Source organism: Lepisosteus oculatus, chromosome 4, assembly GCF_040954835.1.
Source record: "Lepisosteus oculatus isolate fLepOcu1 chromosome 4, fLepOcu1.hap2, whole genome shotgun sequence".
Classification (NCBI taxonomy): domain Eukaryota; kingdom Metazoa; phylum Chordata; class Actinopteri; order Semionotiformes; family Lepisosteidae; genus Lepisosteus; species Lepisosteus oculatus.
In genome coordinates, this window is record NC_090699.1 from 62,588,016 (window position 1) to 62,612,163 (window position 24,148).

The 24,148-nt window shown below is 35.6% G+C and overlaps 1 protein-coding gene across 4 annotated transcripts in view; it reads right to left on the bottom strand.

Moving 5' to 3' along the window:
* Window positions 1-24,148, bottom strand: part of iqsec1b (IQ motif and Sec7 domain ArfGEF 1b) — a 201,310-nt gene that overhangs the window by 123,680 nt on the left and 53,482 nt on the right. For 3 of the 4 annotated variants that reach the window (XM_006631039.3, XM_069189455.1, XM_069189457.1), the window contains exon 3: window positions 18,044-18,151. In XM_006631039.3, the coding sequence (XP_006631102.1) occupies window positions 18,044-18,151 (108 nt within the window). The remainder of the gene's footprint in view (window positions 1-18,043; window positions 18,152-24,148) is intronic. The other variant, XM_069189453.1, reaches the window with a different exon arrangement.

The window sequence follows — 24,148 nt, forward strand, 5'->3', positions numbered from 1 at the left end:
GGCTTGTCTGAAAACAAGCTCTGCTCTTATCAAATATCTTTACACACATGACATTAATTAATTTACACAAATGACACATCGTTAACTAGTTTTTTTCCAGTAGTCTGTGATTAAGATAAGATCACTTTATTGGCCATATACAATTTCTTGTATTAGGAAATTTGTCTTTTTGCAGACACACAGACAGGAAGAGAAGCTTGGGGTCAGAGCGCAGGGTCAGCCGTTTATACAGAACCATTGAGCCGTTGGGGTTAAGGGCCTTGCTCAGGATTCCTCTGCTTGCCGAGGGATTTGAACCGGCAACCTTCCAGCCACAGGCGCAAATCCTTAGCCACAGACCCACTGCACCACCCAAATTATATTGCTCTACTGAGACAGGGAACAGCACAAAACTAGCATAAAGTAGAATATGTACTGTCTGGGAAAACAAAACCAATCAGTAACAAAGGCAAAGAAGACTGCATGCAGGGTGGTTGTAAGGTGACAGCAGCTTTTCATTGCTAACCACACTGAAGTATGCAATCGATCAGCTTGTGAGTCCCAGTGGAAATACAGTTTCCTCTATGTTATCTTAATTATGGGAACCTTACAACAAACACTAACTGTACTAAGATGCTAATACATCCAGGTGTCTGATACACACACTCTGTGAACCCTGGCGGGTGTCTTCAGAACTTTTTGGAGAAAGTGCTGCTTCCAGCTGTGAGATTTAATTGCTCAACAGACAATTATTTCTCCTACACTAAAAGGTAGCAGCCAACTGTATAATGTCTGTTACTTACATATTGTAGTGAATTCACTATCTGCAATCAATAGAAAATGGTTATTCGCTATAACATTTACAAAAATCTGTCTACAGAAATTACCAGAAGAATTTTGTGTTCATTGCATTTTATCACAATATTTGACAAGAGATTTCTAGATTTTTTCAAAACGTCTCAGAAGTGAGGTGCAATTTCATAATGCAGAGGCTATGTAAGAGTACCTTCTCAGAAGTTTATTGAGCTCTCAGAAGTGCCGAAGGGTGATGAAGAGCTCAAAGTCAGCAAGGAGAATTCATTCGGTAGCGCTACAGTAACTATAGCCTGTAGCTGAGCAAAAGACATGAGTTCAAAATAAAGAGCCAGTTCCACAAACTCCCTCAGAGTCTTACATAGAGCACTGGATGAAAAGTGAAGCTGGATGCCAGTCCATTGATAGGAGTAGCTTCATTCACTAAACCTTGGGTTTCCAGACTCTAATCATACGATATTTCCTTTCCTGCAGCCAGAGTGCCCCTTCTATGTTGAAATACCCCCAATGTAATCATTGGCTATGCTTAAGAAGACCTCCAGAAAGTGTGGTATTTACCGATGAGTTGCCCGACAAGCAGTGACAATTTAATGACAAATGTTATGAAAATGCATATTGTATTTGTATTGTCTCAATAATGATTTCCAGAACTGAGGGTGTTGGAACTAATTGTGTTCTAATGAAGAAAACATTGTAATTCTGCTGAAAAACAGGAAAATAAAAGTCCACCAACAAGAGGAAACAAAGGTTTACTTAATATTTGTTTTGCTTATTTTGCTAACTTTTTTAAAATTTTACTTCAACAACCTTCCTACTTACAGAAAAGGAGATCCAGTCCCTGCAAAACTGAAAACATAAATTTTGACAACAATAAAACACAAGAGAAAAAACAGATTATACACTCTGTACCTATAGAGTACCATTCAGAGAAGAGCAAATCTGATTAAAGTTCACGTTCACAGAGAAAGTGTTCTTTTTTTACATTTAAGTTAAAGTACTGTACAGCTACTGAAGCTTGCAGATAATCACAAATATTCTCAATGATTGACACTCCCAGTGTAATGCATGGCTGCCTTCTTATTCAAAATGACTGCAGTAATATCATCTCTCCTAAATCCCACATTTCAGTTGGTAAATTTACTTTGAAAGTAATGCACTATACAGTAAGAAAAAACAAATTTGAGTTTCATTTAATTACTTGCAATTTGATAAAGATACTTGAACAAATTTCCCAAGCAGTTATAGATCATCTAAACTCTTTGTTCTGTTTATATAAAGGGCTGTCTAATATGACTTAATGTGATAGTACAGTGTAGTAACCTTTGCTCTTGAGTTTGAGTAATTTGCAATACTACTCTATTTCTTGTTGTTGAAAATACCAATCATTGGAAATGAAAAGAAAAACGATTTTGCATTTAACATTACAGTATATATTTCTTCTTAAATTTATTAACTTCTCTGGATTAAGAAAAATTAAAACTGCTGTACAGTACATCAGTGCTCTTATTTCCCTTAAAGGCACAATTTTCAGCAGCAACTAAGGCACCTACATCACAGATGTGGGATTATACACCAGGCTCTCGAAAATTCAGTTTGTAGTCTTTACAACAAAACCGTGGTTACGTCTGTAACAAGGGAGCTGTAAACACCAAAATACTATTGTGACTTTAAATACACCACCTAGATGCCATTCTATCATAATTGTTTGAATTACAATTATTTCACTGAAGACTTAACTTCCATTTTGTTGCTGCAGGACTGAATTACAGGCAAATGCACCCTACCAGTATCGTATAACTGGCACAACAAGATCAGTTATCTGAAGATTTTATTAAATAAGAAGAATAAAAACTGATTGAACCAATTCTATATAACGCATCGAAACCAACATAACATTCCATTTTCATATGTATATTTATTTTTTATCTTGGACAGTGATTAAATATTTTTGGCATAATTTTCAGTAACTGAGTCAATCATGACTGACTGGAACATTACATAAGCCCTTAATCACCTAATTAGTAGGAAGTTGGTCACAGGAGATTAGATGATTTAACTTCTCGTATGTCAAGCTTGGTGCACATCAACAAGGAACAAGTATGCCCATTTTTAAAGAGAATAATGCCTTCATGCCACTGATATCTTGGAGGTTTGATTAAATGCAAATTATTTCTTACCATCTGGGGAATTCACAGCCAGCAATGTCTAACCTGGCAGCATATCACCACCAACACAACCCATCAATGGTAGGCCACAATCTGGGAGTCCTTGTGCCATGCCACCTTGCCAGAATCCACACACCATCATGCTCCGTCTTCACACTCATTTCCGCACAGCCTGCTCAACTGCTTCAGACACACCAGGTTGCTGCTACCCACGCCTCAACAGTACAACTGCGAGGAGGCGGCGGCGCAACAGGCATCGTCTGCGGACCACGCGACCACACTGGGGCTCGACCACCACCAGAGCTCGTACAACCCAGCCCAAAGAGGTGGTGTGAACACCGGAGCCCAGTCCTCCCCAGAGATGAAGCAAAGATTTCAGATTTATGTAGACCACCTTGACGGCCATCAGATGTGGGGTGCTGCTATGCAGAACAAATATGCCAGTTGTGGCATACAACAGGTGAAGAGAAAGAGAGTCCTAAGTGTGCCCCACCCAGAGAACTCCACTTGCAGGGATTGATAGCCACTTGACTGCATGGCACTACGATGACCGACTGGGGTCTCCTGCCCTTTCTGCAGGCTCATCCTTACATGATAACATTCCAGCTGCAATGCACACGAGAATTTGAAAGCTATGCCGTGGATGTCCTACCCAGACAAGACCCACTGAACATTTTTGGGATAAGCTGGGATGACACATGGCCAATGAACAGGCAAGTGCATAGGACAAAATCCCCCAAACATATCTTCACAAAGGTCTTCACAGTCGAAACGTTGTGCTTTCTCTCTTCTGTTTTCAGAATGGAATAAACCTATTACTTGATCCTTTGCAGACTACGCATGCTGACACAGCTACCCACCTGAATATCTTAACAAATGTTAACAGCATGATGAATTCACATTTGTCATGTTTGTAAAAAAATGTTTTGTTTTGTGCGCCTGCTTCAAAAAAGTTTTGGGAATTTTCCTTATATACATTTAGTGAATTTATTGCTCTTAAAGTATAAGGGATAAGTTGTTTTTGATTTCTTCTAACTTAAACTGGTGTCCTTTTTAAAATATATTTTACATAGGAATTGCTTAAAACAGAATAGGACTTGGTTAACTGGTCATCTTCAGAGGTTGTTGTACATCATACAATTCAAATTAACACAACTAGCCTTTTCAGTTTATCTCCACCAATCAGTACACATCTAATTGCCAAAAAATGAAACAGACTTGACACTGATATTAATTTACGGGTATTAAAGAATAGCACTTTTCAAAACACTCTAATTAAATGAGTTGAGTTAAATTTCCTGTAGCTTTATAAGCTTTGCATTTTGATATGTAAAATATAGTATATAGTAGCTTATCTGAACAAGCAAGCATGCTGTCTTTCTATTTAAATCAACCCCTTTTCCATTATGTTACCTGGTTTGCAGCAGTGGATTCTCTAAAAGGTATCTTGCTTAATAATAATATTAAGATAGCTGGAGCCCTAAATGTCAAAAGTAGAGTAAAAGTGGGATGTATGGTCAACAGGTACTGCAATAATACAGATAAATACAAAATACCCATACACTTTATAAGTCTATTTCAGTTTCCATGCACAAAGCATATTCTTTATTATCTGAGATATCTCACACCAGTTTTTCAGCACAGAAAGCTAACTTGTATTGTACTTTCTAACTGCTAGAATTTAACTTTAGATTTTTATAAAAATACATACAGTACAGTAAACTACACATACTGCAGAGCCACATTTCTGTCAATATCATCAATATCATACAATACGAACAAGAAGATAATTTAATATGCATAAATATAATAAAACAGCAGCATGAAAGATTACTTTTGAGATAGAAGTGTACAAATAAATAGAAGAAATAGAAGTGTACAAATCAGTTTTTTAGCATGATTTTGCATCTGGAGTTTCAATTACTCACAGTTAGTATTCCTCTCTCCTTGAGGAGATAAAATAGCCTGTATTTTAGCAAATGGAATGGCAAGAAAACATTTAATAATTTCATGTTTTCACATGCCTGATGATTTTTTCACTTAGGTGCATACTGTATGCGCTTTGTGAACCAGTTAAGTGTTTAAGCAAACAATAGCTCTTAGAAAAACAAAATCTTATAATGCTGCAAAACGAATATATTTAAATGCCCCATAGTCTTTGTGGTGATTGCTTATCAGTTTTATATATCTGATTCAATATGGATGCTATTTTCGTGCCTCACTGCACCTTTTTTCCCATCTCTAGTGAAGTGTGAATTTGCATTTAAAAGGAATTTCATAAACTTGCCGGCATACCTCAAGTCCAGTGTCGTGTGCATCCAGTGCTACATGGGTAATATGCACTGCACATGGTTTGGAATCACTGATGCCCTAGTCAACACTTTAAACAGATCAACAACTGCTGTTGCTGTCTTCCTTCCAAACTGCAAACTTCCCAGGGACTGGAAAGCATGAAGGCTACAGGACTAACCACTGCTCCTAGCCATGTAGAGATGCAAAATGTCACAGTGCAGTTCCGCAAAGGTTTGAAATGGGTTTTAATTTGTTATGAAAATAGGCTTTTTTACATAGTGTGTTTTTGTGTGTTTTGAGTGTGTTCTGTTATGCTCTGCACCCATACTTTTAAAAGCAGCTTTTGTACTTTAGACCCTCTGTCTAAAAGAGAATTGTGCATATGTACAGTATAACAATGTACTGTATATATACTGTATATAAAAAAATCAATATATACTGTACAGTAGTACAATGGTTATTTTCGATACTGGTTATTCTCACTTACTAGGTGCTCTGAAATGTCACATACTTTCTCTATATTCCACACAACCAGTGTCGGTGTCAATCTTTCTCAGCATGTACAGATCACACAAATCAAATTCTATGAAATTCTACAGCAAGTTCTTCAGGGGCGAGTGATTTTAAAATCTGTGGATATGCTAGATTGCAGCCCCCAGGATCAGTGTTTGACATGCCTCTTGCATAATTACAGATATGCTTTGGAGAAATGGAGAACTAAATGAATTGCCCATTGTCCGTGAATTGGCTCAAAGAATCTTTTAAAATCCACCTTGCCAAGGAAGCAAATAAAACGAAACCATTTTAGAAAACTTCTTTTGTATTATCTACCTGTACTCCTACCCTGGACATCATAGTCAAGGGAAAAATCATGCAATGAAATTCTAAAACAATTTTAGTCCATTAGCAAACGGCTTAACTCGTTCAATTTAAACACGAATCTGTTTCTTAATCAGTACGCTGATTCCTTTCTGATCGATACCATCCTCACACAAAAGGATGCAAAACCATGAACAACAGTCTTACAGCCAGCAGTGATGAGAGCTCTTGAAATGTGGCCAAATCATAGCAGGGGAACTGGAGATGATTCAGCTAATAGCTGTTGTTGAGAAAAACCGCACTTAAAGTCAGCTTGCAACACAACATATGCAAGCTTTATAATGCTACAGTAAATGTACAACAGACAATGTGCAATAGAACATCAACAGAAGGCTTGTTTTACTTTGATTCTATTCTTTTGTCCTTAATGTTGACATTATTTTACTTTCATAACATTTCCCAGGAAGGCCACCACATAGCTGAAGAGTATGATTTCGTTTTTGTCAGGAAAAACAACATCAATATAAGCTAATCACAAAGTTCCATTTTAATTCACTGGTTCACAGGATCTACAGTATGTCTAAATTTACCAAAGCAGAACAACACACTTTTCCTAAACATGTAATATACTAGGTCAATACAACAGCTCTCTCAGAATTCAGTACTGTAATAAACTGAGAGTATTAAAAACTTTACACTGCATTTGACCTCAGACCTGAAAAATTGGTAGCATCTCATTACAATTTTTATTATTGTTGTTGCAACAACTACTAATAATAATAACTCAAACAGCATATGTAATAATAATATTTAGTAACAGTATCACCACCATTACTATATAGATTCTGGTAAATAAAATATTTAACTGCATATAGGAGAACTAAGATTTTCACCAAAGCAAATCTAATGTAATGATGTATGAATAAGATCAGTACTGCCTAAAAGCCAGCTTGTAAATTATTTAAAAATTATGCTTTGAATTTATATTTTGTGTATTCAGATTAAAAATAATTTTCAAAGGATTTGTTTAGCAAACATAAATACATTTAATATGATTTCCCTAATAATTACATTTTCTTTTTAGCAAAAGGAAGAAAGACACTGATATCAATTTCTAAATAAAACACACAACAAAACCCAGTTTTAATAAACAACCTAGATGGATTTTTTGTTTACCTCAACTAAATAAAACATCCTATTAGTAGACACATTCAAAACAAAAGGTACATTACTAGAGAACTGAATGGTATCTTTTCAAACCCCATGTGTTCTTCTGCAATTAAACCACTGGAATATTAAACGTTTATTTGTATGCATATGTTGGCTCTATTTAAAGTAAGTACAAACTCAAATTAAGACCTGAAGGCTTTCAGTAGCATCTGGTAAGAACATCCAAGCAAACTGCTAATAGTATTTGGAATTCACAGCAATAAAAACAAAAGAAATTAAGGGTGGAGTACATCATACTTTTATTGTTTTTCTGTCAATACCTGATAGTCTGTAATGTATGCTGTAATGTAACCTTATGAATCCAGATTTATACTGTACATAACATCTTTAATGAGTATTTCTCTTAAATGGCAAATATTTTAGAGAATAGGCTTGCATTAATAATCAGTATTATTACTAATATTCATTGTTATCCACTGTTAAGTGTAACTGGCAAAAAACAATGGTACCTATTCCCTATTTATTTTATCAACAGCCTAGCCAATAAGATTGGTACAGTAAATGAAGGTTTTTTCTTACGGGTAAAAACATCTCAACGTTCGTTGTTCTTTATGAGGTTCTGTTAAAGTAAGTTTTAAAAATAGCCTTTGACCTTTTATTTACCATCTGCAAATTTGAAAAGGAAAATGTCAGAAGAGTCTGATTCACTGATTCAATCTAATTGTTGGCAGAACTATATTTACAGAATGATTATTAGTCAAGGTTAAATGTGTTGGAGGTGGAATAAAAATAAAAATATTCCATTTTAGGAGGTGATAAAGGATACTGTCACAGCTTTTTTCCTAGTCCTTACTGACTCTTTGCAATTTAAGATGCATAAAGCATTAGCATATGACATAAAAACAATCTATCCAGATAAAAACTTATCAGGTTAGGATGACACAAGGTAAAACACAGGAGGTCATCCAAAGAAAGGAAACATACTCTCATAATTTTAACTCTCTGTTGTTTATAGCACTACTTAAATTTTCCTGTACTACACAAAATCAAATCAAACTTAGAATCAACCTTAGTTGACCAATTACACCAACTCCAAATAAATCGCTGAATAATCAGCTTATGTAGATCAAGAGATAATGAGATTTAAATATCACTGAGTTCAGTATTGTTTCCACACTGGAATAAACAAGCAGAAATTCCTTTCCCTTGGTAGATTAAATGTTCATGTAAACTCCTCCCTATAATTACACAAAATGTTTTCTCTTCTTTAAAACAGGGTTTTTTCAAACAATACACTCAGAGCCTTTCAGATGTCAAATGGCTTTGACTTAGAAAAATATTGACTTTTAAATTTTGTACTGCCTTTAATAAAGACAAATAACACAATTACACTGTTTTCAAAGGATAGGGTTTATTCTCATGACAAATATCAATTTTCCAGATAAAACACTACTACACATAAAGCATTTCACAATATGAGAGAAGAATTTAAAAGGGCTGTTTCACCTTTAAGAAATGTGCTGAATATCTCCGCTGTGTATTACACCATGGGAGAGCTTTCATAAAAAATGTATTACAAACCAGCTACATTTTTCACACTCCTCACTTAATTAAAGCTGAATATTAAAGCTACTACTGCTAGTAGCACTTTTTGTAAGCCACAAAGTCAATACTAACAACTTACTGCTTGTGTGTGAAATGACAAAACATACTGTACATTCAAGGGCAAGTTTTGAAATTCTGAAATACACAATCAAGCAACAATATTCACTCTATACCAAAAATGAAGTTAAAGTACCATAGATTTACTGTTTGGATTTTGTACTTGTCCTCAGATGAAACGCAGAAGGTCTTTCTGTTTTTTTTCTTTGTCATCCAAGTTTATTTCCCAGATTTCCTTTGAAGTGACAGATTTTTTTAATACCATAAAAGCAAAAAAGAGAGGGAAAAATAATAGAAACCAGTCCTTTTTTTTTTGCAGAGTGCACCCATTATAACCTTGAAGTGCATTTACTTGATGGGCAAAAGAAAAACACTTCTTCTCGAAAACAATGTGAATTAAAAAAAACGCAGCCTCACAATTTACTTAAGCTGTTGTCTTGAGGGAGGAGAAGACAAGTACTGTTGCAACTGACATGCAGTTGAAATAATCTCTGAGGCTGCACTGCTCCTTACAAAAACAATAATCCTCTTTCTTTTTTAAGCTTTCATTGGAACACAACACCCTTCCTCCTTGGCAATATGGTTACACACACAGGAAAAGGTTAAGCACAAAAATATCAGTAAAGTGCAATTTTAGGGACTGGGCACCTTGTTGGTGCCAAAGTGAATTAATGTTGGTGATATTTGCATTTTTGAATCTCAGACTTAAATTCAGTGTTTCACCTTGCTGCCGACAATAACAATAGACCCCACCCTTCAAAGTCCTTCTGTATTGAATAATCAGCCCACTTCCGATGAAAGTAAACTGGATATTAACAAACGCTTTAGTACTGTACATTACAGTTGATATGAGGAAGGGAATGCAATGATTAATGGGTTAATAGTTAATTAATGGATTTTAAATTGATGGTGTGCTTACAAACATAGATCAGCTGTGGACAAATATACTGCCTTGTTGTATAGGAAAGAGATTCATTAGCAAAGTGATACCAAGGAGGAACAGGTATAAAGGGGACGTCAAATTACATTTATTCCTTAATAATTTCTCCACGCTCTGAACCACCAGCTTCCCTGTTTTATGATGGTTAATGAGTTTTTCTGAAAGAACTAATAAATTGTAGTAAAGAGGGCCGGTTGCAGTACGCAACAGCCATTAAAAAAGGTTTTTTTGCTGTGGTTCTGTGGTTATGGAATCATGAAGTGACATGAGAAAGGGACATGTTACAAAACTAACAGGCACTTCTAATAATAGAAGCATGTGCCAATCAGACACTGCATCACAGCCCCACACTGTATCATCATGTGTTTGAAAGCAAATGTTTTGCAGCAGGAGGTATGTCTTTTCAGGAGATGATCTGTTTATCAAGCTTTCAAGTGAATGAATAGAAATTGATCTTTTTTTTTAAATAAAACACAACAGTTTCTCTTTGCCAAAATATCAATGAGGTACCTGGTTATTTCAATGCGTTTACCAATGGATAGAATGGAATTAACCCAAAGTAGAGGTACCTCAAGGTACAATTAAATTTAATTCAATTTGTTTTAGATCTGACAGTTGTCATTTGATAACTTCAGGTATTATAAGGACTTAAGTGGTTGGAACAGAAAATATCTTTTCTACTTTACTTTTTAAAATACTAAATACTGGGCAAAAAAGCATACTTTTTGCACAGAATAAATAATAAACATTGTTTGAAAAAACATACTTTTGTAAAATACTAAGACATAAACTGGACTGAAATGATTTTATTTATAAATACATTTTACACATAAATATAGTCATTTAATAAATATTAATAAAAAACAACTATAGACATGGTGATAAGGTGAGTGTGCTACCAAATGTTATGAACTAACATTGTTATAATAAAAGTAACTTAATGGAGGTTCAGTGATTTTGTTTTTATGACCTCTACAAAACTTCTCTATTTGGTAGTAGACAGGTGCAGGCATTGGTAGCCCAGCTTCACAGCTTAGGGACACAGTTCATTAATTTCAGGTCTGAAACTGGACTGTTGCTTTGGCCTCAATCAGAGCAGCATTCTATTACCCAGGTTTTAACAGTGATAAATTAGTGCTCAATTTTTCGTTTGCACAATCATTGGTAGCAGAGCTGGTGGAGCTGAATGCTAGTCTCCCTGATCATTACATCGTACATCAAACAGACTGAGGCAAGCTCAGTGGAAAGAAGAAACCCATATGCGGTACATTGCTTACAACTTTTGACCTAAAAGATTTTAATTGCTTAAAATAACAACTGTGCCTTCGACTCCTTGAGATCTCACTAATTGAATTCTAAAGAAAGACTCGTTACGGTTTGTTTTAAACGATAATATTAAAATCTCATCATTTTTCATCAGAGTCATTTTCTACAAGAGGAAGTAGAGCCGGTAGCAGAAATGTACTTGATCTCAGTTACTACTACATTTTTTCTGAATCAGGTAGGGCATAAATTAGATTTGCTGTTATTTATGCCAAGATAGACATTTGAGACGAGAAAGGTCCCTGTGCATCTCATATACTGTAAGCCCTAACAGTATTGTACTATTAGGTTAGGAAATAAAATTTAAAGCCTTTTGTTTCATTCAGTGCACAACTGAAGTTTACAGCTGATTATTAAGATAACAATGAATACTACAAATTGTTCCTGCAACATTAGCAGGATGCAATATGCAGAACCACTTCTGTTAATTCTACTATTTCAGCAGACACTCATTTTGATATGGCAGCATTCTCTGTTTTAGATTAAACATAATAATGAACCATAATAAAAATCCAGGAGGCTGTAGGGGCTGGCCCTTTATAGACTCAGGGGATGGTGTTCAATGTGGTGTGCTTTTCTATGAATAAAAGAACCTGACAGAAAAATGGAAAACTTTGAGATTCAGCCAGTATACCAGACCAAGGAATGTAAATAGTCTAAGATACAGTATCACTGTCTTCTATGTTCATTCACATCATTGGGCTTAACTACTATTAAATGTCTTTCCGCATCACCCTTGAACAGCTTTCAAAATGATGTAAGTACTGTATAAACAGCTATTTCCAAAGCATTTTGTTTGAATCTGAGTAAATTCTGTGTAAATTAAAACATAAGCATGGAAAATTATAAGAAAACTGGTAATGAATATTTTTTATGAACACTAAAGGTTGTAATATTAGATTAGGAAATGAATTAGTAATTAAATTTAAAAGCATTTTCTTTACTTTGACAGTGTACATTTTTTTTTTCACAACAGATGATTAAGATAGCATAATGAATGCAACGCATTTTGCCTGAAACATTTGCAGGATGCAACAATCAGAAATAGTTTTGTTAATTCTAAGAACAAAATACAAAGAATTATTGCATGACAACCACTTCCTGATAACACTGATTAACTGTGGTTTGAAAACACAATGCCTTTAATGAAAATTCTTTTTAATCTTTCAGACATAAAACCTTGCTTAAAAATATCCTGATTAAAATACTTAAATAGCTGTACTGTGCTATCTCTCAGGTCAAAATATAACCTTTAATTTTCTGAAACCCTGTACAGTATGAACAAAATGAATGCAGTTCATATTACAGGTTTTGCTGTCTGTATTTTAATCTGGAATAGAAAGTCGCAGAAAAACACTGTTCAGTCGGTGCTAAACTGTACCTTCTCTGCCTTGTAGCATTACAAACAGTGCATTAGTAGCATGATTACAAATAACTTTTTAAACTTTTAATGCATCTTTCAAGAAGAAAGATTATGTTTTTCAAAGCCTCTTCCCTTCTGAGGAACTAAACACTGCAGTGTATATATTCATATTTCTACTTTTTTTCAAACTAATTATTAACATACTGTATAGATGTTTGAATCTAATATTCAAATCTATAGTGAAATAAAATAGTTGAAAATGAAAAAGAATGCTATTTATATTTTTATTTTGCATAGTAATGTTAATTTTCCACTTATCTTTTCTGCAACACTATTATAGCTCATCTTATTTGCAAGAATGAGAAAGTAAATTAATGAGCTGGTAAATACACAAGAAATTATGCTGTGTTACTTGTTGCACTTGTGAATGGCAGAGGGTTGCAATTAGAAAGCCATAGCTGGAATTACTGAGTCCACTGAGGGAGTCTGCATTGTTGATTAGGAAAGAGAGATTGGCAGGCTTAGCTATTAACTGGACAATGAAGTCTTGGAGCTTTGGTCTCTAGACATTTTCTCTCTTATTTTCAGCTGCTTCAGTATTCGCAGCATTTAACATTTCTTTGGTGTCTCCAGACTATAAACTTATTTGACATGTTTTGCTCGCTAGTTGTGAGCCCTCAGAGATTGCTCCATTTCAGTTTACAAGCGCCCTTGACCAGTGTTCAATAGAACCAATCTCTGTCTGCAGCACTTCTTTAGTATCAAAGATACTGATGTAAGTGCTTCAAGGCCATATTTGGATTCTCAGACTATTCGGTACAATCATTATCTGACCCAGCTGCTTAATTAAGCCTAGATTTCTGGATCAGGAATATGTCCAGTTAATGGGTGCTATTTCCATCAATTACTGTACATAACCTGTCATGTAAATTTAGTGTAAAAATAACACTATTAATAACACAATACTTTATAACCACAGAAACAATTCTAAAATCCAAATATTTGCATCACAGAAATATTTTTAAAGATTTTAATTAAATGCACTTTCAAAATCCATATCATTCTTCTTTGAGTTAGTTCTGTTCAGATCCAGTTCCTAGTCCCATTAGGAGTAAGCTATAACAAAGTCAAAATTCAATTTTATTTTTTGGGAAAACTTTCATGGTTGTCTTTCTTTGTGATGCCAAAGTCACCCTGACAGACTGAAATGAATAAGCACATTTTGTAAAAATTAAAAGAAGGTTTATGCAAAGCAATTAATAATTTTCTTTTCAGAATGGGGTGCAGAGGCAAAGGTAGGGGCTAAATTACATACCAGTCAGCAAAACATGGTAATCAATTTTAAAAGAACAAAAGACTTTTATATTTAGGTAACATTAAATTTTAATGAAGCACTATGAAGGTCTTTACAGTTCTGAACATAGTAGATTACAGGTACACAGAGAAAGAGATTTGGATCATCAGCAAAACAAAATAATTAAATATGCAAAAATAATTGAAATACAAATTTGCAAATGTGGATTTGACATCTACACAAACTTTTATAAGAATCTGTATTTACTAACTAGTATGTTAAAAAAGGAATATATAAGCTGAAATATTGAACACCTCAGGAGCGACAGATCTGTAACCTTCTCTACATCAAAGTCCAAAAGCTTAATGGCGGTCTGTTACCTTTCCCCTAGCTTGACTGAATACTGATTTAGAGCTGACAGCATTCTGCTGCCTTAAGACATAATCTTTAAAACACTGGAATGTTTCAGGTTGAGATAGAAAGCTTTACAGATGGATCACCTCCATAAAATCATACAACCAACTGTGTGTGAAGGAAGACTCAGTCTAAATGACAAAGACAGCAGTGTCAGGGCTTTAAATGTAATATATTTTCACAAAAGGGATGGGTTTAATCATAAATATACATATTTTAATTAAAAAAATACCCTCTGTCATGATGCATTCCTCTTTATTTTATTAATTCAAACAAGCATTTATTCAGAAACCAAACTGCCATGAGAATTAGTCAAAGAAAGCAGACTGTTGTCTCCCAACCCAAAGACTATTGTTTTCCATTGTTTATGGTACCTGTGCTCAAAACTATTTGTCAGAAATTGTAGACACACAAGCATAGAACAATTAAAAAGCTTTTTCAAAAGGTTGTCTTTGTGGCGAAGGGACCACTTAAAAAATACATTTTTTTTCAAAACGTCTAATATTTGAGATTTAATCACCGACCAAAACTGTTAAGCAAATAGAGAATGAATCATCTTCCTGATTTCTTGGCACAAAGGCTGTTGAGCCAGGCAGTACCTGACTGAGGGTAAGCTTCCATTATTGGGGTTATCAAGGCCCACCTTTCAGCTGCATTCAAACATTGTATCAATTGACCTACCCTGCTAATACTTTGGTACAGTACTGAACATTCATTATGTGCCACCTTATGAATTAGCCTGAAAAGAAACACTAAGGAACAGAAACCAAATAAGGTGATAAATATTTGATAAAATCATGAATTACTAATAGTCAGTTTCAAACGCAGTTTTTTTTTCAGAATTATGTCTCATAAAAATCTAACCAACCCATACTTTTCTAGCTATGCAAGTACAATCAAAATGGATACACAATAATGCATTGCCAGAAAAAAGGCTTTCAACACTGCTTGCTTCAAGTATACAGTATATAGGATTAATGATGGCAGTGTAGCATAAGCAGGTACAGTAGGTTTCCACTGTGGACAGCTGGTGAGTTATGGGTTCAAATCTCTGCTGCAGACCCTGAGTGAGGAACATGATTCCAGTTGCTCCAGTCCACCCAACTGCACAAAAGGGAAATACTGCGGGGGGTAACCCATATGTACTGGCCATGGGCAGGGGGAGAAGGTCATTCACTTAACGCCATGGAAATTCAAGAAGAGCTCTTTGCCAGATGTACCACTGAGCCTCTGATAAGGAAATTACTAACCCTATATGAGATTTATGGATCCGAATATAAATTACCGTACCTATTACTGAATCACAATACTTTTCGGAAACAGAATTGTCATAAGTCTACCATCTTTCTGTGGTAGACAGAACTGTTTTAATTCACTTCACTTTTTTTCTGAAGTGGTCTTTAAATGTAGGTAAGAGACTAGGACGCAAATGATCCCTTCTCTCTCTTCATAAACAAACCTACACACAACCATTGAGTGCCCACTCAGACACCGTCTGGTACATTAGTTCTAATTAAGCAGAAGCTGCCACACACCTGTTGGAGCTGATACAGTATGTTTTTAAAATTCCAGCCCACTGGGTTTTCCCAGGGTGCTCTGCTTCCAAAGACATGGTGATTGGGTTGACTGGTCTCTAAATTGTCTGAGTGAGTGGTGCCTGTTGGACTGACGTCCAGTGTAGTCCTGCCTTGTGCCCTATTCGTTCAGGATAGTTTCCAGGTTACCAAGTCCCATACCAGGAATAAGAGACTTTCTAACAATGGATGGAAGAAAGCCATACAGTAGGTACTGTATAAGACAAAATGTATCTACCTAAGCAGTGCACCTGTACATTACAGCATTCCAGATACTCTTAGAATATGCACTTAGCATCAGTTCTTCTACTACACTAACCAAAGTGGATGAGCTCAACAGCAAAGACACTGTTGTTTAATAGTCTTCTCTTGTGTACAGTATTCTCATCTTCTAATGAAAAACAATTTGGTGGAGCCGAGGAAAGAAGAAAAAAAAAACTTGTTAAAGACTCAAACTGATTAAGTTCGCAGACAATTAACTTAATTAACTTTTAAAAGCCTGTTACTCAACTGTTTTTAGATTGGTCTGACATTGAATTTATATCTAATTTTGCCAAGGAAAAGGAACAGCATTTTCATTGCAAAACTCTGTGGGAGTCTACTGCAAACTATAACACAGTGAAAAGGGCCTGAAATTTCCTGTGAACTCTTTCAAGTGAGCTTCCCACAGCTCTGAATTCTCAAGATTTAAATATTTTGATCTCTTGCAGTTCATTTCATTTGTAAATCAGCTCTTAGGTCACATTCTGCTGACTTTATTGAAGTGAAATAAGTACCCACACTATGCAATTTGCTGGAGAATTTCAATGGGTTTCAGTTGATGAGAAACAATAATAAATTATGTGTTTTATCACTGCTTGTGCAAGCAAATCAGTGACTACAGGACAGCAATGAAGATCTCTCTCGGGAGATACATAATTGTTTGTCATGTCCAGATTCATTAAAATATTGATTTGCGAACAACATATATGGATGGATATTAGGTGCGGTTTCCACTGAACTCCAGGAGATCATTTTCATTTGCAAAGAAGATAACAAAGGGTAAACATCTTTCTCTTTTTTTAAAGGGCCCAAATTCCTCTGATAAATGAAAATAATTCAGGCAATAAGTCTTGGAGCCTGAAGCTGATCTCATACCCTTACCTTGACTATAGCAGAGAACCAGTAAAAAGTAAATCAGAAATGAATGATTCTTGAGCATAGAAGGTTGCAGGTAAAAGTATTCAAGCGATAAACACTAAAGTAGGATGTGGAATTTTAAATTCTCAAACTTCCGCTTATTACGGATGGTTGAATGTAAGTTGTTGGTAAGCAGCACGTGATACACAGAGGATGAAATTCTAGGTTATTCCTCTAAGAATTGGAGAATTGAATCCCGTGAAACTTAGTGTCACTAGGTGAGAGGTAAGAGTGAAGCAACAAAATAAAGCTGTTTGCCAAGTAAAGTGGCCAGTGTTTCTCCTATAACATTCTATTGCACAACACAAATGGTCTGAAAACAGAATCCAGCAAAACATTTTACTTTGTCTTGAGAATTGAACTAAAATGCATATAAACCGCAGGGTAAAAACAATAACTCAATATACAGTTGCAGGTATCAATGAAATAAGATGTTTCATTCATTGCCATTTATAATTAATGAAATTAAGGGAGATTCATTTTGTTTGGGAAGTGGTTTTCAGTAAATATGCAGTTACACACTAAGGTAGACTGGTACTTGGAACTCTATGCAATTTGAAACTTCCACATGCTCAAGGGAGAGTGGATTTATTCCAAAAATATTATATAAACCATTAAAACACAAACCTCATCTAGTGCCACACATATTCAGTATCCTACTTTAAGAAATAAACATTATGCCTACTAAGCCTTTTTATAACTAAACATTTTACATGATCAGATTAACCACAAACATTTTAAACAAAACGTTTTGGCTATGTTGCTCTGTGCATAAAAGCATTCTGTATGCACTTCTGATAAAGCAGATGTTGCAGTAGGTACTGGAAAAAAAACAATTAATACACAGTAATACATAATAATAAAGGTCAACACCAGAACTCAGAATTCCTTAAACAACAAGCACAACTACACAGTATTTTCAAACAGGCTTATATTTTGCATCAGAAGATGAAACTGAAACACACAAAATTGGAAAAAAAAGTCAAGTCATGCACATCAACACATCGTTATCTCAACAATTCCAATGATAATGAGTAAATAAACCCTTTAGTTTACCCAAAAGATGCGGACTTCCACTTGTGACAGGGATAGCTTCTTCTGCACAGTGCAGTAGCAAGTTTGCCATGGTTTTCCGTGACTTCAACGGGCAAAGAAGCATGTCTTCTTTAGGAAGAAAAAGATAAAAAAGCACATTCACACATTGCACTTCTAAAAGATACCACAGCAGTTGCAGAATGTATGGCCGGAATCTCGTAAAACTAGACATGAAGTCACAGCAAAACACATGCTGAACTTTCTTTCTGAATAGATTTTTATGTCACAAAAAATAACATGGGGGAAAGCAAATAGGGTTTCAAATACAATACATCTTTACATTAAAGAAATATTAGCACATACAGTACATATCGTTTGTTACTAACATGTCTGTCCATTTAAGAAGGATTTCATTTGTAATAAGGCTTGCCAAACAGTGTGGACTCGTGTCCACAAATAAGTAAAAACATCAAACTCCAAATACCATCTAAGTGCATATTTGTAAAAACATTTTGTTGAAGACTGCTCTGTCTCTTCTAAAGTAAACAGCTGTTATTGGCAGTGATAAGAAAACAATGAGTAAACAGTCGTGTGACAGCAAAAAAATGGAACTGTACTATTTAATGTGCTGTAATTAGAACAATAAACTTTAAAAAGAGACAATATCTAACACCATTTTATTTACTCAGGAATAAAGACATAAGTAATTATCTATATCCATGCGATATGCATTCCAGTTGCTTTGAAACATGAACTGACAGCTTCCAAACCCAGCCACCTACAGTATATGGTGCTCTGCGTATCCTAAAACCAGGAGAATAAGAAATGCAGTGTGAAATGGAAGAAGAAACATTAAGATATAATCAAAACAGCAACAACATGTTTGCAGAAAAGGCGGAAAAAGCTGTGAAAATAGATGGAAGACGGAAGTCTACAGGTCAAGCACAGGCTGTACTGTATATAGACAATTAATGAAGAAGGAATAAAGTCCTGACATCCAAGTTCAGCGCTCAACAGCAGAAAAGGCCCTAGGCAGAAGAAACCAGTGTGAGGGGGTTACAGCAATAAATATGAGTCTGCATTTGCTCTAAGCGTCTAATTGCTGGGCCACTGTGAGTAACGGTAGATAAGGGCATATGCAATTGAGCTCTTTCTAACTGCACGCTGAAACTGGCTGGCAGACAGGAATGGCGTGTGCAAAACCCTTGAACTGCTTTTGAACTTCAGAAGGAATGGATGAGAATCCCGAGTTAAAACAACGGCTCATGTTCTGAATAACCAGGAGGTGCAGCTCCACCAAGCTCGCATTTACCACAGACAGACAAGGCTGTTTTCCAAAAACTGCAGATGGATTCCACCATCGGAACCAGCCAGCGTTTTTTAAGAAACCGATTGCCCCCCTCCCATTCCCAGGAAAAGGCTGCTCATCCCTGGAAGGGACAAAGCAGAAGGGATGGTAGCCATCTCATGTGCCACAAAAACTACATTTACACAGGAATGAATGCAGGGCCATTGCAAAACTACAAGATGACAGTATTCTGAAATCTTTGATATCCAGTAAAACCATGCAATGCAAATGCAATGTAATAAACCTTCATTGCAATGCATTTCCACTGGGTTTCTATTATAAACCCATCAAATTCATATAAAGGACTGAACTGACAAATACCAAACAACAAGGGCATAAAGCAGGAAACTGTAACATTGATTTTTTCTGCTAAAATCTGGCTCTGTCCCTGAATTTGCAAAAATGCTGAATTGACAACATAGCCATGACATCCTGTATTTGAGTGATGCTGCAATTACAACACAACGCTTCTACAGTATATCCATGCATTTTCATTTCACTTTTCCCGGAAGGTTCATGACTATTCCACTATAATGAACCACAGTTCTTATGTGTGATTACAATGATAAAGAATCAACTGAGCAAACTCAGAGGAAAAAAAAAAGAACATGCAGACAATAATCAAAAATAATTAGGGACCAGCACACTTTATCCAGAAATTACAACAAATTTCTTACAAAAGTATACCTAACCTGACAAACTGTCTGGCAAAACTACTTGGCAGAAAGGAATCATTTAGCAAATGCAATATGTAAATTATTTATTTTCTATCTCCCCTTAGACGGGTTCAGCAAGTATTTTCCTTCAGTATAACATAAGTTTTCCTCTGTTATATTAACAATATCATAACTCCAGGGCTACTTGTGCATTCAGCTGTGATTTGAAGTACATTAAGAAAACCAAGATGCCAAGATACAGTATTATATATCTATAAATGACAAATCATGCTCAATTTAATACATAGGAATATGAGAGAATGTTTTCAAAGCCAAGTCTAATTGTGGTCACACAGTTCACACTAGGTGAAACTGTGCTGACTGTATTGTTCATTGTACAATATGTGCTTGAAAATACCTGAATAAAGGCACATTATGCATGTGCTGAATAATTCCCATATCAGTTTAAAAGTACAGAACAGTCTGCAGGTTCAGTGAATACATACATGTTCATTCCATCTATGACCAGGAAGACTTAGTATGGGTAAAGATGTGGTAAACTTGATCTGGATCTCAAGAGCACAGGGTGCAGGGCTAGATGTGACCCCAAGATCCAGTGGAAAAGGACACTCCATCAAAATAACAAAATTAGAAATTGAACCCGCCTTCAGTGCTACAGCACCACACATGATATGTATAATATGCAATTCTCTGTTAAAATTAAGGAAATATTTAACTAAGCTCATGAAACTAACATACTGTATATTCTAGCACTTGGTCATACAGTATATTAATCACGGCCAAAATGTTGTGTTTTCTTTCTTCTCTTTTCAGCATGGAATAAACCTATTACTTGTTCCTTTGCAGCCTATGCATGCTGACGCAGCTACCCACCTGAACTACTTGTATACAGTATATAACTTTCTAAGCGATTTATTTGTGCTTATGGAATAGTACCATTGTCTAGTTGCTTACAGTGGACCTCTTACTAGTAAAATGGTCTTTTTCTGTGGTGCCACAGATAGCTCTTAAAGTCATGCCCTCATACTGTACATATTACCAACAGAGCAACAGAAGCAACAGGGTGACCAATAGCATAGACAGATAACCCTAAATTGTGAAAACAGTTTATCTTGCAAATAATACAAGTCGGAGAACCACGTACTCCAGTACTAATAGAAAAAAATGTTTTTATGGTACTTCACATTAACTAGCAATTTGCCCTTAAAAGTAGAAAACGTGTCCAAAATTGTAGTCAACCAAAAGTTCTATACTGGTCTAACAAGGTGATCAGCCGGCAGAACTGAATACAATATAGTTGACCATCATATATACTGTTGTAGTTCAGGTGGGTAGCTGCGTCAGCATGCGTAGGCTGCAAAGGAACAAGTAATAGGTTTATTCCATGCTGAAAAAAAAAGAAGAAAGAGAACACAACGTTTCGGCCGTGGAGCCTTCTTCACACCTATTACTTGTTCCTTTGCATCATATATACTGTAAACTAGCATCCATGCTTAACGTCCCCATAATAACGGCCACATGCATGGTTGGTACATATAAATGAAATGTTCGCAGGCTACAGTAGTCACATTATTACACCATCTTAGGATGTTGTTTTCATCAGTTCCTTAGGGGATTTTTCCAGACTCTAACAAACGAAGATGGCAGAAGTGTAATTCCACAAATCTAATCGGTGGTCTTAATCACATAAAACAATCGTCTAATTGACTGCGTGAAACATAATTTTGGAAAAAGCAACTCGTTCCCATTTAATGAAAAATCTCCATTTAATTCTTTTAGCACAAAGTATGACTAATGGGGGAGCTGACTGAAAGGAAGCCCATTCCATTTACTGCTGTTTTTTCAGATTGAATTATTAATTTCCAACTGCTAATCATAATTCTTTTTTTTGTTGTTTTCGTTGCAGTTACTGACAGTTAACCATGAATTGTGGATCATGAATTATTCAGATTGTATTAATCCCCTTCGCTACGGGTTTTGGCACAGCTACTGGGTTGTAAATTAATTGAAAGAAATTTCTTTTCATGTCACAGAGCTAAAAGAAACACACCATAACCTGTTACTTCTGAACGTAGCACAGGGTATACGTTCTTTCAAAAGCTTATTGAGAATGTTTATGTGTACTATCTCATGTTTTACTCACTCATTGAATTAAAGAGTCTTCTGAACAAATGCAATTCAAGGACAAATCAGCTTTGGACTTCAGCAACCCATAGCTCATAGTAATAATCTGTGATGCCATGAGGCTAAGTCCTGCAGTGATTTCTCAGTTTTCCATATAAGCCTCTGTTATCACTAGAAAGCAGGTTCCGAATTACGTAACTGTGTTCACTAAATATCCTTGGTTTGTAGCCTCAAAAATGTTGAAAGGTCTGAGAATTCACATTATGTGTTACAGTTTGGTGTCTCTGCAAATTTTTCACTCCACTTTGAGCTACGTTACTCAAACCCCATGAAAAGAAAGCACATGACTAACCTAAAATTCTGCTGTGCACTCACCTTCTAGTTTCTATGCTATTATTGAAAAACAACCTTCAACATCAAAAGCCAGCGCTAGCCTTTTATCTGAAGTACATAATAATTGTTCAAACACAACCCACCTGGCAATCTGGCCAAAAGTGAATAAGCATTACATAATAAAACCCAAGATACTGTAGATATAATTATTCCATTTTAATACTTGACATTCTTGTTTTGGTACTCTCAAATATTGTTTTTGTATCAGAGTTCCTTTCATCATCTTTTACCTCCAAACTGTTTTTAGAAGTCTTAGTTTCCTAACGTGTCTGGAATGACCCTGAAAAAACAAGGTAACCTGCTACCATTTTCAGCTGCCTGATCCCATTGAAGAAAGTTTATTGATTTGGCTGTTCCAGGATTACCTTACTGTGACCCAGAATAAGAGGGAAAATAGATTTAGGAAAAAAATAAGCAATTGCTAGAATTGTCATTGTTTTACATGGAGATTTAAAACTTCAAGCTTTAGATTCAACACGCAAAAATGTAAATTCCCTTGTTTAAAGAATGTAGCTGATATTCCCACAGTAGTTGTTTGTTTTGTTTAAAAATGAAGGAGCTATTTTCTGGAGTCACTCTGATTTATCATCACTGGGCATGGTTGCAGAAGGAACAGCCAGCGCATTAGGAGTTTTAAAAAATACATTTGTCATGAGCAAATGCCTTGTGGTACAATCTGACACTGACAAACAGTTGAAGAAGCTAAACACATAAATTAGAGATGTTCTCTGATAAATTTTGATTTAATGCCAAAATGTAAGTCTGCGCATAAAAACGAAAAGTAATCAATGCTCTTATCACCAAAAAATACCAACAGTACTGTTCTAAGACCTCCAAATGCAGTACAGTACATCAAAAACTCGCAAAAAGCACTGTTAAAACAATATTGAATCACACCCTTGCTTCACTTGGCAATGTAATCTTCAATCACCGGACTCCAATCTCATATAAGCTGTCAATATCGGAGTCAGCATGCCATCATGATCTCAGACTCCAGCACAAATAGATCAACAAAGGGGAACAGGTTTCTTCTTTGGAGATGATCTCTCTAGATGGAGGGAAAATTCATGTGGTGCATATGGCTTCACACACAGCACTTCTACTGCATACAAACGTCCAGTGACCTTGGTGTCATTTGTTTTATGAGATGTGAAAAGTAAAAAAAAAGAAAGAATGAAACAGAAGTGCTTCTATTAGTCAAATGCTTCCGTCAAATGCGCCATCCTGAATTTAAACAAGAAAGGAGAAAACTAATATCACAAATGACTAACAAAGTACAAGTGAATATACAGCACTTTTCTAAATGATTCACTCTCACTCATTCAAACAAGGTGAAGAGGAACCTCCTCACAAAAGGTCCCAGCGTGGGTGTGTTCTCATTGGTACAAATGGTAAAAACAACATCAGAGTAACTGTTACACCAGTTTATATACCAGTATGTAACACAGGTGCTATTAAAAGGGGTACAGTATTTATGCACAATTTAGAATGTTTTCTATTAATGTAGGACCAGTACTTGATAGAGAAGTATTGTGTATTGTGGTGTACATTACAACAGTCTAGAAAGTTACTGAAACTACATCA